This window comes from Oncorhynchus gorbuscha, linkage group LG19 (genome assembly GCF_021184085.1).
Source record: "Oncorhynchus gorbuscha isolate QuinsamMale2020 ecotype Even-year linkage group LG19, OgorEven_v1.0, whole genome shotgun sequence".
Taxonomy (NCBI): domain Eukaryota; kingdom Metazoa; phylum Chordata; class Actinopteri; order Salmoniformes; family Salmonidae; genus Oncorhynchus; species Oncorhynchus gorbuscha.
Genome location: NC_060191.1, coordinates 47,907,678 through 47,925,402, shown reverse-complemented (window position 1 = coordinate 47,925,402; position 17,725 = coordinate 47,907,678). Strand labels below are relative to the sequence as shown.

General features: G+C 49.6%; 1 protein-coding gene across 6 annotated transcripts in view; it reads left to right on the top strand.

The window, feature by feature from the left end:
- Positions 1–17,725, top strand: part of LOC124005537 (BCAS3 microtubule associated cell migration factor-like) — a 368,286-nt gene that overhangs the window by 43,906 nt on the left and 306,655 nt on the right. For 5 of the 6 annotated variants that reach the window (XM_046314898.1, XM_046314901.1, XM_046314899.1 and 2 more), the window contains exons 10-13: positions 1,794–1,870; positions 2,384–2,467; positions 4,272–4,445; positions 6,929–7,022. In XM_046314898.1, the coding sequence (XP_046170854.1) occupies positions 1,794–1,870; positions 2,384–2,467; positions 4,272–4,445; positions 6,929–7,022 (429 nt within the window). The remainder of the gene's footprint in view (positions 1–1,793; positions 1,871–2,383; positions 2,468–4,271; positions 4,446–6,928; positions 7,023–17,725) is intronic. The other variant, XM_046314900.1, reaches the window with a different exon arrangement.

The following is a 17,725-nucleotide window of genomic DNA, read 5'->3' as shown; positions in this document are numbered from 1 at the left end:
CCCCTTCTCTCCCTCTATTCTCTCTATGTCCTTTCCCCTCTCCCCTTCTCTCCCTCTATTCTCTCTATTTCCTTTCCCCTCCTCTCCCTCTATTCGCTCTCTGTCCTTTCCCCTCCTCTCCCTCTATTCTCTCTCTGTCCTTTCCCCTCTCCCCTTCTCTCCCTCTTATCGCTCTCTGTCCTTTCCCCTCCTCTCCCTCTATTCTCTCTCTATGTCCTTTCCCCTCTCCCCTTCTCTCCCTCTATTCTCTCTCTATGTCCTTTCCCCTCCTCTCCCTCTATTCTCTCTCTCTGTCCTTTCCCCTCTCCCCTTCTCTCCCTCTATTCTCTATCTCTGTCCTTTCCCCTCTCCCCTTCCTCTCCTCTCTCTCCCTTTTATGTCTTTTCTCTTTTACAATCTCTTGTCTCGTCCTCTCTTCCCCCTCTACTCTTCCTTTTTTCTCTCTTCCTCTCTCCTCTCCTCCCCCTCTTTCCACACAGGATGTGTCAGACACATGTTGTCTCACTGCCTGGGCTGAGTGGGTCGTTCTCCCCCAGCCTTGGAGAGCCAACAAAAGGCTGTAGCATTGTGGCTAACCTCAAGTCCTATTCACCCCGCGCCTCCCAGCCTCGACTCTTCTGAACACTAAATTACTGTCTGACTCCCCATCTCATCTGCACCCTGAGCAGTACATTATGTCAGCCAAACCCCTCTCCCTTTGCCTCCATGCACTCACATGACCTCATATTGGTGTCTGTGCTTTTGCTTGTACGTGTCTGTATATGAGATGTGTTTTTGTACTGTTATGTTCGTTTATAGAGGTGTGTGTGCGTGCGCGTGCGCAAACAAGCGTATTTGTCCTAGTTGCTCTCTGCGTGCATTTAGGTCCGTATCCATCATGACTCCCTCTCATGTTTACAGACATGTTTGTGAGTAGTGGTGATGGTGGATGTGCTGTGCAGAACTGGGTTTATAAAAAAAAATATATATACTATTTGTAATCTTTCAAATACCTTGAGCGTTTGCTTTAGCCTGCTGGCGTGCCCGACGGGCAGGGTTGGACATTTTGGAACTAATATGTTGGTCTATCAAGCCAGACAAGCTTAATCAAGCACAGATAAAGTTTTTGAACCCAGGTCTGGTGCTGTGTGGCCATTGACTCCAGTGTGTGCGTGCCTGTATTTAGTTAATTACTACTCATCGTCATGTCTAGTGTGACATGACTGTTTACATCAACATCTGTGTGAGTGGGTGGACACATTTTGTTCTTGTTTATACTGATAGCTGATCCGCTTGTGAATTTATGGGCCTTTTGTCCTCATCTTCTGTGTGTGTGTTGACATCCATTGTATTTATGCTGAGGTTTTGAGTGTGTTTCTTTTTACTTAGAGCCACACTATGACCTCATGCGTTCTGTGGCACCCTATAAAGTGGTAACGGCTCCTGTCTGATTGACTGGCAGACAGACTGATCCCTATGGGGACTACTAAAGCAAGCAAGCCCACACAGACCCACACACTCATACACAGTGATCCACTTTCCCCTCTCAAACACATTAAGGCTTTAAGAGAGACCGATCTCCGACTCCTGAAGCACATATCCACAGCAGCATTCACTGTTTCACAACTTCTAAAAGGGAACATGTTGAAGTTAGGTAATCCAAAGGCTTTTTTGTTGTTGATACCTTGATTGGTATATATTAAATGTTTTTTGTTTGACTGTGTTGTCAGCCCCAGTTGTGTATCCAGTTTGTCCTGCGGCTGAAGGGTATGGGTTGCACCTTCAATAACTGTACGTTTCCTTCCGTGTTTCAGGCTGCTTTCCCTGTCCGGGCCCCAACCTAAACCCCATAGCACTGGGAGGACGCTGGCTAGCCTACGCTGAGAACAAGGTAGGACACACACACTGAATATACACACACCCATCCATCACGGATGTACTTATCACAACACCATATTTACAATCCTCAAATTCATTTTTTACTTTAGCTCTTTAATCTCTCAGTTCAACTCATTCCAAGAAGAGACCACTAGAAATGATAACATCTGAAAACTAACAGATGTAGGGTTTTTTATGTCCATTTAATAGGATTTTTGTATTTTCCAAAAGCAAGTCCACTCTACGCACTCTTGCAATACATTTAATGGATAATTGTGTCTGGTAGTTGTCTGATTATGCTCGGCCACTCAAGTAATTGACAGATGGGTCACTGACTACTATAAGCTTCTCTGTTCCTTAAGAATAGAGTAGGTCTGGGATGGATGGATCCCAGGAAATAGACAGTGGGATATAGGAGAGGTTTTTAATGTGCTGACCCTCATATTCTGTTCCTGGTTGGCCTCAGCTGCAGGAGGAGGATAATCATCTATTTCTTATCTGTTTTCCTCTCTGTCTCCCCCCCCAGTTGATCCGGTGTCACCAGTCTCGAGGCGGTGCCTGCGGGGACAATGCCCAGTCTTACACAGCTACAGTCATCAGCGCTGCTAAAGTAAGTGAAACACACACTCACACCTCCCTCCACCCAAGTGGTTGGAATAAAATCATCTGTACATTTCTGAGAAGTGATATAGGATCCACCTTGGCTTTCCCCAAGACACCGTCAGACACCGTCAGACACCGTTATGAGACTATACATCATAACCCAGACACAGGCCTTGAGAGTCTGAGCATCTTAACTCATTTCTATCGTCTCTGTGTGTGTCTGTAGGGGGTTCCATCCTGTACTGTGTACTGTACTGCAATATGGGGCACAGCCCCTGTAATAGTCCTCTCAGCTGGAGAGCACCGCCAGGCTACACTACCCTAACTGCTAAGCCCTTTGATACCAAGCTGAATTTATACCCCTCCGCTCTGTTGATGTAGCGGCTGAGCTAACCTGCGCTACGAGCCTAGCGCAGCACTCTCCTCATAAGGTTCCAGTCTCCGGTCTTAGCCAGGCCCCCAAAGGGGAACCCTAATTGATTTATGAAGACCCCTCGGGTCAGAGTTATTCCCATGGTCTACCCCTCTCTCTCCCTCCCTCTCTCCTTAATGAGCGCTAACGGCAAGCGTGATGAAGTCCCATTAGCTGCTAATGGCAGTATACATCAAAAAGAGCAGTGGCGGCAGCGCTAAAGTGTTAGCCTGGCTAGCGGAGGGAGGGGGAAACGAGGTTAAGGGCATCCCGATATGCAGACGGATTGTCTGCGGCCGCCGTTGAGAACTATATATTATAATCTCAATATTTTCACCCCCGCCCGCCCTCCCCTCCTCCGGTCAACAACGCGACACAGACTAAGTGCTTCTGTCCAGAGACTTGGAAGGCGAGAGGGGGTGTAAGAGGGAGCACTAAGGGGAGTATTTCCTAGCCTTTTATAGGAAATAACATTTTATAACAGCGCATAATTCCAGCTGTATTATTATAATTCCTCATACTAATCACTGGAATATAAACATAAAGCAAACCTGCTCGTTGTCTGACTGTGTGATGCTCTTAATCAGTGTGGCAGCTCCTCGCCAGGGTGTCTGACTCAAACACACCTCTGTGGCCAGGGCCAGGCTCAGAGAAATGGATAGGGCTGCTGAAGTGGAGTCTATCTCCCTGCTACACTGTCCTGAGCTAATGGAGTCAGTGTACTGTGTGTGTGTCAGCACAAAGGGGCCCCGGAGAACCTAATTGGGCATGCAGGCCAGGCAGCGCTGTCAATACCGCGTGGCGCCTCGCATTTGTTGGGTCTATGCATCACACACACACTCACACACTTGGCGACCCCACCTAGCCCACTAACAGACTGGTGTGTGTAAATTGCTCAGAGCCGCATCAATAATGAAACAGGGCGTTTGGCTCCTAATTGATCAACACTAATGTGTTTTCTAATCACTGCAGTGTGAGGTTTTAGTGCTAGTCCAAACAGGAGCCATTGATCTGTGTAGGGCTGAGAGGGGGGAGTCTGGGGAGGAGAGACTGGTGGCAGACACTCGGCTCCTGCTGTTTCAGCACTCCACATCATCATCATCATCATCATCATCATCAGCAGCTGTTAGCGTTGAGCAAATAGCCGTCTCTCTCTCACTCATAGTCATGCATAGACACAGTCATTGTATATTGATCAACACTCCTCTCCCAGCTCCCCAGAGTCTAACACAGACTTACTGGGGTCTTCTTCATTGGAAGTGTCTCTAGTTGTTTTATGACGACGAGCCCAATCTGATGTTTGTTTCCTGCTTTTCTCCACCTCCTCCCTCTCTCTCCTCATCTCCCCCTCTTTATATGCGTTTCTCTCCCTCCCCCTTCCCCCTGTCGTTCTGGTTAGACCCTAAAGACTGGTCTCACCATGGTGGGGAAGGTGGTGACCCAGCTAGCTGGTACTCTACCCACTGGCGCCCTCGACGAGGAGGGTGTTACCCCCCCCAGCACCACCCGTCGAAGCCCCCATGCCCCCGGAGTAATCACCGTCATTGACACGCACAACGTCGGAGAGGGACAGGTATGTGTGATCACGAAGTCATAGACCCTGGCTCTCCAACCGTGTTCCATCCCCTTCTGAAGTAACTGTCGGAAAATATACACCTTCTGCGACCAGAAATGGGAATGGACGAAGGAATGCGACACGATGTGAAGTTAGAACGATCTTGTGGGAGAGGTAGAAGTGCTACTGTGTGTCTTTGGGTTATGGACCATGGCTCCCCAAAAGTGTTATTGCTTTCTAAAGTAATGTTGAAGAATTGTACAAAGCAAAACATACAGGGTAGGTATTGGTTGGTCGTTCTGTACGTAATAATCCTACAGGGGTTCTTGTTTGAACAATAATTCTCACCTGATGATGATGTCATCACTACCTTATAAACGGGCCCAACATAACTCTGCCACTGGCTGCTAGATACATCATGGTAATGAGTCTCTTCCTGCTTCTGGCACATGTCCCAGGTGAAGGCCAGGTCATAGAAATGAAATGAACCACATTAATGATTTCTCTTTAAGTTACATAAATCCACATATTGTCTTAGCACAGCTGTTCTTAGTTTGCCCCAAACTGAACTCTGTCTCTAGACATTCTCTCATCAGAGTGAGAAGTGTTTTTTACTGGTGCGTTGTGGGAAACCAGAAAACATTCCCAGGTGTCCATTTCCTTGTACAGTGTCTTTAACAGTGTCACATTTATTGGGCCACAGCCCTACATATTAACACGTCTCACATACAACGCCCTTTTACACCCTCAGGCTCAATCAGAACAGATTCTCTCTCCTCTCTTCCCATCCTCTCTTCCCTCCCCCCTTTTCTTGTCCTTTCTGACCTCCGTAAATACACCTTTGGGTTTTGTGGTGCGGTGAGAAACCTCCCAGGTTAAACATTTTTTTATCCTCTGCTAGAGCAAACACAGGAGCCCACCCCACACACGCAACTGACAGTACCTCGGGGCCTAAGGTGGGATTTATTTTGCTTGCTCACATATTTTCACAGCTCGGCCTTTGCCACAGCGCCAGCTTTTTTAAGCAGTGTGGAGACTAAATGAATGCACTGCTCATCATCAGCAGTAACCTCACAAGATGCCTGTATCCGTCCTCTGTCTACCACGCTCCTCTCTTCCTAGCTCCCTTAGTGCAAATGAAAGGGTGCCTGTGTAATGCTCACACGATATTTGGGTAAGTCGCTCTGTATGAGGGCATAAGGCTACTATAAATCCGTACTGTGCCTTTATTGCAGTACGCTGTATGCCAGTGCTGTGTGTGTGTCTGTGTGCCTGGATGTGTTTGTGTGTGTGTTCATGTACCTCAGTTTCCTGAGGGCTCCTCCAGACCGGGGATAAACCCCGCAGAAGCAGGTCTGCACTGTGTCCCCGGCCATTATACAGTAACCCTACACTACACATAAACACAGATAGGGGAGAGGAGGGATGGGAGGGAGGGAGGGAGGGAGAGAGGAGAGGAGGGATGGGAGGGAGAATTGTTGTGACTTCAGGTAATGGCATTGTTTTCTTGCCACATCACTCACCTAGTTTGTTGACCCCTTTGTTGGAAGTGGTGACCCCTCTTTATCACTCACTCACTCACTCACTCACTCACTCACTCACTCACTCACTCACTCACTCACTCACTCACTCACTCACTCACTCACTCACTCACTCACTCACTCACTCACTCACTCACTCACTCCCTCCCTCCTCCTGTATAATAGGTTTACTCTCCAGAGGTAGCCCTGACACTAATTCTCAGTTTCAAAGGGCTTCGGCAGGATTCCTTCACAGAACAACATTGTGTGCCTCCGACGTAATAAAATGGGTCTGGTTTATGTCACCCCTTTTCCTTGTTCTTTTCATTTTTCTCCTCTCTCTCTCTCCCTCCAGTCCAGTCTGGAAAAAAAGGCTCAGTTGATCTTGGAGGTTGTTTTGTGTTTGGACTGAGTCCTATTAAAACTAATGCAACACTAGACCAGATTTATCACTATGAGACCGACCTCTCTCTCCCTCACTCCTCTCTGTGTCTCTTACTCCTTCCCTGGACTCATGTCTGGGCTTAGTTATAATCTGTTCAAGACCAGAGACGTTTACACACACACACAGAGCCCCTGTTCTGAGAACAGAATCATACTCAGCAGCACTGTATTTCTTTTGAACAGTCGGAGGACTTTGAGCTTAGCTACTGGTCTGAGATCAGTCTTTTGTCATTCCAGTCTTAGTTGTCATGCAGCACATGAAGACAGATGGCGGGTACAGTGCTGCGGTGACATTGTAGAAAGAGAGACCGAGATGAGAGATTGAACAATCCTCTCTCTGGTGTTAATTTTGATGATTGCTAATTACATCCACAAGGTGGCAATGCTCTTTACCAGTGGGATTGTAACATATTAATTACCCATTATTTTACTTACAGCAAGAATCTACAAGAAGTCCATGTGTTAGAAGTTGGAAAGTCCATCTCTGTGTAGAGTCTGTGGTGAATGTCCCTCTCTGTGTGTGTTCGTTCGTTCCAGGTCCTGGTGAGTGAGGACTCAGATGGAGAGGGAGTTGTGGCCCACTTCCCAGCCCATGACAAACCCATATCCTGCATGGCATTCAACCCCAGCGGTAAGGAGACAGCTCACTGCAACACACACACAGGCATACACACCAAAAGTATTTATTTTGGATGTAAAGAATGCTAATCCGAAAAGGCGGAATTCGAAGGCACATTTTGGCAATCCATCCGTAGTGAAGAAAGTCAGTTGAGGGAGGAACAATTTTTATGTTAGTGTGAACCCACGTGAAGGGAACACAACCTCCCTGTCCCCGTCTTAACCTCTTCTGTAGGACTCCAGGGTGTCCCCCCCTCTTAACCTCTTCTGTAGGACTCCAGGGTGTCCCCCCTCTTAACCTCTTCTGTAGGACTCCAGGGTGTCCCCCCCTCTTAACCTCTTCTGTAGGACTCCAGGGTGTCCCCCCCTCTTAACCTCTTCTGTAGGACTCCAGGGTGTGTCCCCCTCTTAACCTCTTCTGTAGGACTCCAGGGTGTGTCCCCCTCTTAACCTCTTCTGTAGGACTCCAGGGTGTGTCCCCCTCTTAACCTCTTCTGTAGGACTCCAGGGTGTGTCCCCCTCTTAACCTCTTCTGTAGGACTCCAGGGTGTGTCCCCCTCTTAACCTCTTCTGTAGGACTCCAGGGTGTCCCCCCCTCTTAACCTCTTCTGTAGGACTCCAGGGTGTCCCCCCTCTTAACCTCTTCTGTAGGACTCCAGGGTGTCCCCCCCTCTTAACCTCTTCTGTAGGACTCCAGGGTGTGTCCCCCTCTTAACCTCTTCTGTAGGACTCCAGGGTGTGTCCCCCTCTTAACCTCTTCTGTAGGACTCCAGGGTGTGTCCCCCTCTTAACCTCTTCTGTAGGACTCCAGGGTGTGTCCCCCTCTTAACCTCTTCTGTAGGACTCCAGGGTGTCCCCCCTCTTAACCTCTTCTGTAGGACTCCAGGGTGTCCCCCCCTCTTAACCTCTTCTGTAGGACTCCAGGGTGTCCCCCCCTCTTAACCTCTTCTGTAGGACTCCAGGGTGTCCCCCCTCTTAACCTCTTCTGTAGGACTCCAGGTTGTCCCCCCTCTTAACCTCTTCTGTAGGACTCCAGGGTGTCCCCCTCTTAACCTCTTCTGTAGGACTCCAGGGTCCCCCCCCTCTTAACCTCTTCTGTAGGACTCCAGGGTCCCCCCTCTTAACCTCTTCTGTAGGACTCCAGGGTGTCCCCCTCTTAACCTCTTCTGGAGGACTCCAGGCCCCCCTCTCTTAACCTCTTCTGTAGGACTCCAGGGTGTCCCCCCCTCTTAACCTCTTCTGTTGGCCTCCAGGGTGTCTCCCTCTTAACCTCTTCTGTTGGCCTCCAGGGTGTCTCCCTCTTAACCTCTTCTGTAGGACTCCAGGGTGTCTCCCTCTTTACCTCTTCTGTTGGCCTCCAGGGTGTCTCCCTCTTAACCTCTTCTGTAGGACTCCAGGGTGTCTCCCTCTTAACCTCTTCTGTAGGACTCCAGGGTGTCTCCCTTTTAACCTCTTCTGTTGGCCTCCAGGGTGTCCCCCCCTCTTAACCTCTTCTGTTGGCCTCCAGGGTGTCTCCCTCTTAACCTCTTCTGTAGGACTCCAGGGTGTCCCCCCCTCTCAACCCACCCTCTTAACCTCTTCTGTTGGACTTCAGGATGTCCCCCCCCTCTTAACCTCTTCTGTAGGACTCCAGGGTGTCTCCCCCTCTCAACCTCTTCTGTAGGACTCCAGGGTGTCCCCCTCTTAACCTCTTCTGTAGGACTCCAGGGTGTCTCCCCCTCTCAACCCACCCTCTTAACTCTTCTGTAGGACTCCAGGGTGTCTCCCCCTCTCAACCCACCCTCTTAACCTCTTCTGTTGGACTTCAGGGTGTCCCCCTCTCAACCCACCCTCTTAACCTCTTCTGTTGGACTTCAGGATGTCCCCCCTCTCAACCCACCCTCTTAACCTCTTCTGTTGGACTTCAGGATGTCCCCCTCTCAACCCACCCTCTTAACCTCTTCTGTTGGACTTCAGGATGTCCCCCTCTTAACCTCTTCTGTTGGACTTCAGGATGTCCCCCCCTCTTAACCTCTTCTGTCGGACTCCAGGTTGTCCCCCCTCTTAACCTCTTCTGTAGGACTCCAGGGTGTCCCCCCCTCTTAACCTCTTCTGTAGGACTCCAGGGTGTCCCCCCTCTTAACCTCTTCTGTAGGACTCCAGGGTGTCCCCCCCTCTTAACCTCTTCTGTAGGACTCCAGGGTGTGTCCCCCTCTTAACCTCTTCTGTAGGACTCCAGGGTGTGTCCCCCTCTTAACCTCTTCTGTAGGACTCCAGGGTGTGTCCCCCTCTTAACCTCTTCTGTAGGACTCCAGGGTGTGTCCCCCTCTTAACCTCTTCTGTAGGACTCCAGGGTGTCCCCCTCTTAACCTCTTCTGTAGGACTCCAGGGTGTCCCCCCTTAACCTCTTCTGTAGGACTCCAGGGTGTCCCCCCTCTTAACCTCTTCTGTAGGACTCCAGGGTGTCCCCCCTCTTAACCTCTTCTGTAGGACTCCAGGTTGTCCCCCCTCTTAACCTCTTCTGTAGGACTCCAGGGTGTCCCCCTCTTAACCTCTTCTGTAGGACTCCAGGGTCCCCCCTCTTAACCTCTTCTGTAGGACTCCAGGGTCCCCCCTCTTAACCTCTTCTGTAGGACTCCAGGGTGTCCCCCTCTTAACCTCTTCTGGAGGACTCCAGGCCCCCCTCTCTTAACCTCTTCTGTAGGACTCCAGGGTGTCCCCCCTCTTAACCTCTTCTGTTGGCCTCCAGGGTGTCTCCCTCTTAACCTCTTCTGTTGGCCTCCAGGGTGTCTCCCTCTTAACCTCTTCTGTAGGACTCCAGGGTGTCTCCTCTTTACCTCTTCTGTTGGCCTCCAGGGTGTCTCCCTCTTAACCTCTTCTGTAGGACTCCAGGGTGTCTCCTCTTAACCTCTTCTGTAGGACTCCAGGGTGTCTCCCTTTAACCTCTTCTGTTGGCCTCCAGGGTGTCCCCCCTCTTAACCTCTTCTGTTGGCCTCCAGGGTGTCTCCCTCTTAACCTCTTCTGTAGGACTCCAGGGTGTCCCCCCTCTCAACCCACCCTCTTAACCTCTTCTGTTGGACTTCAGGATGTCCCCCCTCTTAACCTCTTCTGTTGGACTTCAGGATGTCCCCCCTCTTAACCTCTTCTGTTGGACTCCAGGGTGTCTCCCCCTCTCAACCTCTTCTGTAGGACTCCAGGGTGTCCCCCCCCCTCTTAACCTCTTCTGTAGGACTCCAGGGTGTCTCCCCCTCTCAACCCACCCTCTTAACCTCTTCTGTAGGACTCCAGGGTGTCTCCCCCTCTCAACCCACCCTCTTAACCTCTTCTGTTGGACTTCAGGGTGTCCCCCCTCTCAACCCACCCTCTTAACCTCTTCTGTTGGACTTCAGGATGTCCCCCTCTCAACCCACCCTCTTAACCTCTTCTGTTGGACTTCAGGATGTCCCCCTCTCAACCCACCCTCTTAACCTCTTCTGTTGGACTTCAGGATGTCCCCCCTCTTAACCTCTTCTGTTGGACTTCAGGATGTCCCCCCTCTTAACCTCTTCTGTCGGACTCCAGGGTGTCTCCCCCTCTCAACCCACCCTCTTAACCTCTTCTGTAGGACTCCAGGGTGTCTCCCTCTTAACCTCTTCTGTTGGCCTCCAGGGTGTCCCCCCCTCTTAACCTCTTCTGTTGGCCTCCAGGGTGTCTCCCTCTTAACCTCTTCTGTAGGACTCCAGGGTGTCCCCCCCTCTCAACCCACCCTCTTAACCTCTTCTGTAGGACTCCAGGGTGTCCCCCCCTCTTAATCTCTTCTGTAGGACTCCAGGGTGTCCCCCTCTTAACCTCTTCTGTAGGACTCCAGGGTGCCCCCCTCTTAACCTCTTCTGTAGGACTCCAGGGTGTCCCCCCCCCTCTTAACCTCTTCTGTAGGAGTGCGGTGGATAGGGCCTATGAAGTGGGGATGTATGTATCTGTGTTAGAACAATGGTAGTCAGTGGGGCCGGTGCCTGAAGGTGCATCCTCTCACCTGCAGTCAACACACAATGGAAGTGGCTCCATCAAGTAGGCCCTGCAGTGACAATGGCACTTCATCCCACTGTGGGAGTGACAACAACCATGCATTGATATGTGAACACACACACACACACACACACACACACACACACACACACACACACACACACACACACACACACACACACACACACACACACACACACACACACACACACACACACACACACACACACACACACACACACACACACACACACACACACACACACACACACACACCGGGGCACTCCCTTTGTGTTTCTGTAGCCACACTCACTCACAGTCAGGCCTTAATGTTGGTCCGACACCAGACCGTTTTAGGTGTGTGAGGTGTTGAATTATGCTACTCTCCTCACAACAGAAGAGGTTATGTTGCTCTCCTCTATTGCTAACTTGCATTAGTACAATGACTGGATGACTATGATAACTACCTCAAAACTTCCTTCATACTGGATGCAGTATGTGTGTGTGTGTTCCAGTTTTACCCAGAGTGCCGCGGATACTTCCTTACCTCAATCTACACCAAATGATTTTGCTCTGGCGTCTTCCCACCTTTATGGATTGTTCTCCCCGGAAATAAAAGCACCGCATGGTCTGTGTGGAGGAGCAGCTAATAAAGTAGCTGCTGAGTGATGGTGCTTACTGTGACCTCCAGTCTCTCGTAGGAATCCTTCACATGCCTCTGGCCTCTGCTTCAGACCTGACTAGACTGCACCCCCCAGGGAAAAGGCTTACATTTATAACACGCACACACCTATTTTTAGTAACACACATTTACCACCTTTATACATGAACTAAGTGTATACTTTTATACACATACACACCCTCAAACAATGACTTACAAACGCACAGACCAAACCTTGCACACATTGACAATGCGTGTGACAATAAATCCCCAACACGCACACACTGATATATTACATCTTCACATCCGCTCGCGTCCCACACAATGTGTACAATCACTCTGACATGGCACACACAGTAATCACCCACACAATGTGTACAATCACTCTGACATGGCACACACAGTAATCACCCACACAATGTGTACAATCACTCTGACATGGCACACACAGTAATCACCCACACAATGTGTACAATCACTCTGACATGGCACACACAGTAATCACCCACACAATGTGTACAATCACTCTGACATGGCACACACAGTAATCACCCACACAATGTGTACAATCACTCTGACATGGCACACACAGTAATCACCCACACAATGTGTACAATCACTCTGACATGGCACACACAGTAATCACCCACACAATGTGTACAATCACTCTGACATGGCACACACAGTAATCACCCACACAATGTGTACAATCACTCTGACATGGCACACACAGTAATCACCCACACAATGTGTACAATCACTCTGACATGGCACACACAGTAATCACCCACACAATGTGTACAATCACTCTGACATGGCACACACAGTAATCACCCACACAATGTGTACAATCACTCTGACATGGCACACACAGTAATCACCCACACAATGTGTACAATCACTCTGACATGGCACACACAGTAATCACCCACACAATGTGTACAATCACTCTGACATGGCACACACAGTAATCACCCACACAATGTGTACAATCACTCTGACATGGCACACACAGTAATCACCCACACAATGTGTACAATCACTCTGACATGGCACACACAGTAATCACCCACACAATGTGTACAATCACTCTGACATGGCACACACAGTAATCACCCACACAATGTGTACAATCACTCTGACATGGCACACACAGTAATCACCCACACAATGTGCACAATCACTCTTGACATGGCACACACAGTAATCACCCACACATTGTGCACAATCACTCTGACATGGCACACACAGTAATCACCCACACATACATAGCGTGCCCTCCAAGCAGGTAAATACCACATTTAATTTAGGATTGCTACTTGGAGGTTTAGCAGAGCTGCTGTTTGGCCATTACAGAACAACTCATACCTCTCGTCATGTCCTCTTGCCCTGGCCTGAATGACCTGTTCAATCTGTAGGGGGCGCCCTTGGTTTACCTTGACAACCTAAAGTTGACTCAGTGACCTTTGGCCTATAAGTGTGTGTGTGGAGCCGGATTGATCAGGAGATAAAAGCAGGGGTCCCACCGTTCTGGCCAACCGCTCAGCAACAGGCCGGCAACCGTGACCACTCATCTTTACCACCATACCATAGAAGAAAAAGTACTGTCAATAGTAACACCCTGAATATACACAGTGGCTCCATCCCAAGTGTCCATTACAAACACCCCCCCCCCCCCCGCCACATGGGTGCGTTACCACCTCATTTATGCCAGCCCAAACCTGATGAACCTTAAGTGTTTTGAATTATGATGTTGTTGGGGTACCCCAAAAAGTAAAAGTACCCCCAAAAGCCACGTTTCTTTTTTTCTTCACCTTAACAAGGTCAGGGTGAATGTGTGTGTGTGTGTGTGTGTGTGTGTGTGTGTGTGTGTGTGTGTGTGTGTGTGTGTGTGTGTGTGTGTGTGTGTGTGTGTGTGTGTGTGTGTGTGTGTGAGCAGCAGCGTAGTCCTCCATGCTGTAATTTAGGAGCCTTTCATCATTAAGCCTCATGATCAAAACAACTGCCACGTTGGTCTCTAAATCTGCCTGCTTTAGAGTATCAGAGAGCGAGGGGAGCCCCTTGGTCACCCAGGATTGCAGGCCAGTCTCGGCTTGCTCTGAATTAACTGCACAGAGAGAGCAAGAGAAGAAAACAAAAACCTCTTACTCTACCGTAGGTCCTTGTAGTCCCAGTGGTCAAGTTAACCCCAAAAACCACCAGAGCCAGTATGAAACAATGGTATGACTCGACAGCTCAGTGACTGGTCCTGAAAAGCCCAACAATTCCAACCCAAGAAGCATGACGCAACAAACCCCATAGAACTGCTTGTGTATGTTGGAGTGACTACAGAGACAGCAGAGTGGTTATGGGGTGACTGGTCTGGCACCCTGTCCTGGCTGTGTGGCGTTCAGAGGTTCTATTCCTAGTGGTGTAATTAGAGGTTAGGATGCTGCTCTGTTGAAGGCCGTTGTGAAGCTACACATATACCCCCTTTACCAGCTGTGAGCTGGTTTATTCACTTCCCTCCTCTCCTTCACCCTTTCACGACAGCCCGTCTCTCCTTCATCCTTTCACGACAGCCAGTCTCTCCTTCACCCTTTCACGACAGCCCGTCTCTCCTTCACCCTTTCACGACAGCCCGTCTCTCCTTCACCCTTTCACGACAGCCCGTCTCTCCTTCACCCTTTCACGACAGCCCGTCTCTCCTTCACCCTTTCACGACAGCCCGTCTCTCCTTCACCCTTTCACGACAGCCCGTCTCTCCTTCACCCTTTCACGACAGCCCGTCTCTCCTTCACCCTTTCACGACAGCCCGTCTCTCCTTCACCCTTTCACGACAGCCCGTCTCTCCTTCACCCTTTCACGACAGCCCGTCTCTCCTTCACCCTTTCACGACTGCCCCGTTTCTCCTTCACCCTATCACGACTGCCCCGTCTCTCCTTCACCCTTTCACGACAGCCCGTCTCTCCTTCACCCTTTCACGACAGCCCGTCTCTCCTTCACCCTTTCACGACAGCCCGTCTCTCCTTCACCCTTTCACGACAGCCCGTCTCTCCTTCACCCTTTCACGACAGCCCATCTCTCCTTCACCCTTTCACGACAGCCCGTTTTCACCCTTTCACGACAGCCCGTCTCTCCTTCACCCTTTCACGACAGCCCGTCTCTCCTTCACCCTTTCACTACAGCCCGTCTCTCCTTCACCCTTTCACTACAGCCCGTCTCTCCTTCACCCTTTCACTACAGCCCGTCTCTCCTTCACCTCACCCCTCGCACTTCACATCATCTTGACTTGATCATTAGCCAAGATCCCCAAGGTTAAAATGACATGACTGTTTTAACGATCGGGCCTGTGAAACAGTGTGTGTGGAGGGTGGTTTGATTAAAGTGTGATGGCGTCAGTAAGGTTGTGTGCAGTGTATGATTAGGTGGTGGGACATGAGACACTCTCCCTCCCTTTCTCTCGCGGTCTGTAATTCCTCTCAATCGCGCCACTGATAAGAATCTTGGAATCTGTTCCTCCATGGAAGATTAGTTAAGCGTTGCTCGCTCATTTACAGGAGCTCAACCTCCCAACAACTCTTAAAGGGACACACACACACACACACACACACGTCTTGTTCAATAAAAACACAATGTTACTATTCTACAAGCTTTATTGGCTCACCTAACTAACCTCACACCTCTTAAATATCTACTAAGCGTTGGTAAATTGAGGCTAGAACTCATCTCCAGCCACACTGCGTAGCCCAGTAAAGCCCAGCCCATATTTAGTAACACATCATAATGAATAGATAATAGAAACATGGAAAGTGCCAAGCAGCTGTGTGTCATGATGAAGAACAGTCACTGTGGTGTCATAACTCCTTACACCTCATTGATGTGTGAGAGAGAGTCAGGCCTTCACCCCAACACCCAGCTAACCCACACCACATATGCTGAACACGATGGAAACACCCCACAGAGACTGCCTCCACACCCCTAGCCCACTCATTTAGCCTGCAACGAGTTGTCTATATACAGCTAGCAATTAGCACTCCCCTCATGGCTGTATCTTCACGTTCTGGGAAGTGGTGCTTTTTATTTTGTCGCCTTTTTGATCACTCTCATTTAGCAAGATGTGCAGCTGTGTTTGAGTGTGTGTTTTACCCAGTAGTAGGTCTGTCCGTCCACCATGGACCGATCACAGAAGATTAAACCCAGAGGGGGTCAGCCAGTCGCTGGTGCCCATGCCACGCCCAGGGAGTCATGGCTTCGGTAAAGCGCCACTGTCCTCCTGGCTACATGAGCTCTATGTCGTAATGTCATTATGTAAAGCTGATGATCTATAGATTTTTCCCCAGCGAGCTCTGTTATAATCAATGTAATTCTCTTCCTTTCTCTGTCTCTCTCACTTTCTCTTTATCGCTCCCTCTGTCTGTTTTATATCCCTCCCTCTGTTTTGAGCTGTTAAAATCTCCCAGGGTAATGATTTTGTATGTTCCCACTGTGACTGTCTACTGTCTGTCCAACTGCAGCCAGCCTATTGTGCTTTTAAAAGAAGAATGTAGCTGCATACGCCTTCCTGGGCCAGTTTTGTTTTGAAGAGGTCGTCTACAGTCCTGTAATGAAAGGCTACACAAATTGGATACATAGCTGTAACAGTTAATTGTCCTCTGCTTTTGCATACAGTGTGTGTCTGTATATGGTGTGTGTACAGTGTTTAGTGTGTGTACAGTTTGTAGTGTGTGTGTACAGTGTGTAGTACATTGTACAGTGTAGTCTTAAGTGCTTGATAAATTTGCAGAGCCAACAGTCCTATCCTCGACCTCCCTTTAGTGCAGTCATCTGTATGGCCAGTTGGACGTCGACCTCCCTTTAGTGCAGTCATCTGTATGGCCAGTTGGACGTCGACCTCCCTTTAGTGCAGTCATCTGTATGGCCAGTTGGACGTCGACCTCCCTTTAGTGCAGTCATCTGTATGGCCAGTTGGACGTCGACCTCCCTTTAGTGCAGTCATCTGTATGGCCAGTTGGACGTCGACTTTAGTGCAGTCATCTGTATGGCCAGTTGGACGTCGACTTTAGTGCAGTCATCTGTATGGCCAGTTGGACGTCGACTTTAGTGCAGTCATCTGTATGGCCAGTTGGACGTCGACTTTAGTGCAGTCATCTGTATGGCCAGTTGGACGTCGACTTTAGTGCAGTCATCTGTATGGCCAGTTGGACGTCGACTTTTTAGTGCAGTCATCTGTATGGCCAGTTGGACGTCGACTTTAGTGCAGTCATCTGTATGGCCAGTTGGACGTCGACTTTAGTGCAGTCATCTGTATGGCCAGTTGGACGTCGACTTTAGTGCAGTCATCTGTATGGCCAGTTGGACGTCGACTTTAGTGCAGTCATCTGTATGGCCAGTTGGACGTCGACTTTAGTGCAGTCATCTGTATGGCCAGTTGGACGTCGACTTTAGTGCAGTCATCTGTATGGCCAGTTGGACGTCGACTTTAGTGCAGTCATCTGTATGGCCAGTTGGACGTCGACTTTAGTGCAGTCATCTGTATGGCCAGTTGGACGTCGACTTTAGTGCAGTCATCTGTATGGCCAGTTGGACGTCGACTTTTAGTGCAGTCATCTGTATGGCCAGTTGGACGTCGACTTTAGTGCAGTCATCTGTATGGCCAGTTGGACGTCGACTTTAGTGCAGTCATCTGTATGGCCAGTTGGACGTCGACTTTAGTGCACTTTAGTGCAGTCATCTGTATGGCCAGTTGGACGTCGACTTTAGTGCAGTCATCTGCATGGCCAGTTGGACGTCGACTTTAGTGCAGTCATCTGTATGGCCAGTCGGACGTCGACCTCCCTTTAGTGCAGTCATCTGTATGGCCAGTCGGACGTCGACCTCCCTTTAGTGCAGACATCTGTATGACAAGTTGGACGTCGACTTTAGTGCAGTCATTTGTATGGCCAGTTGGACGTCGACCTCCCTTTAGTGCAGTCATCTGTATGCCCAGTTGGACGTCGACCTCCCTTTAGTGCAGTCATCTGTATGGCCAGTTGGACGTCGACCTCCCTTTAGTGCAGTCATCTGTATGGCCAGTTGGACCTCGACCTCCC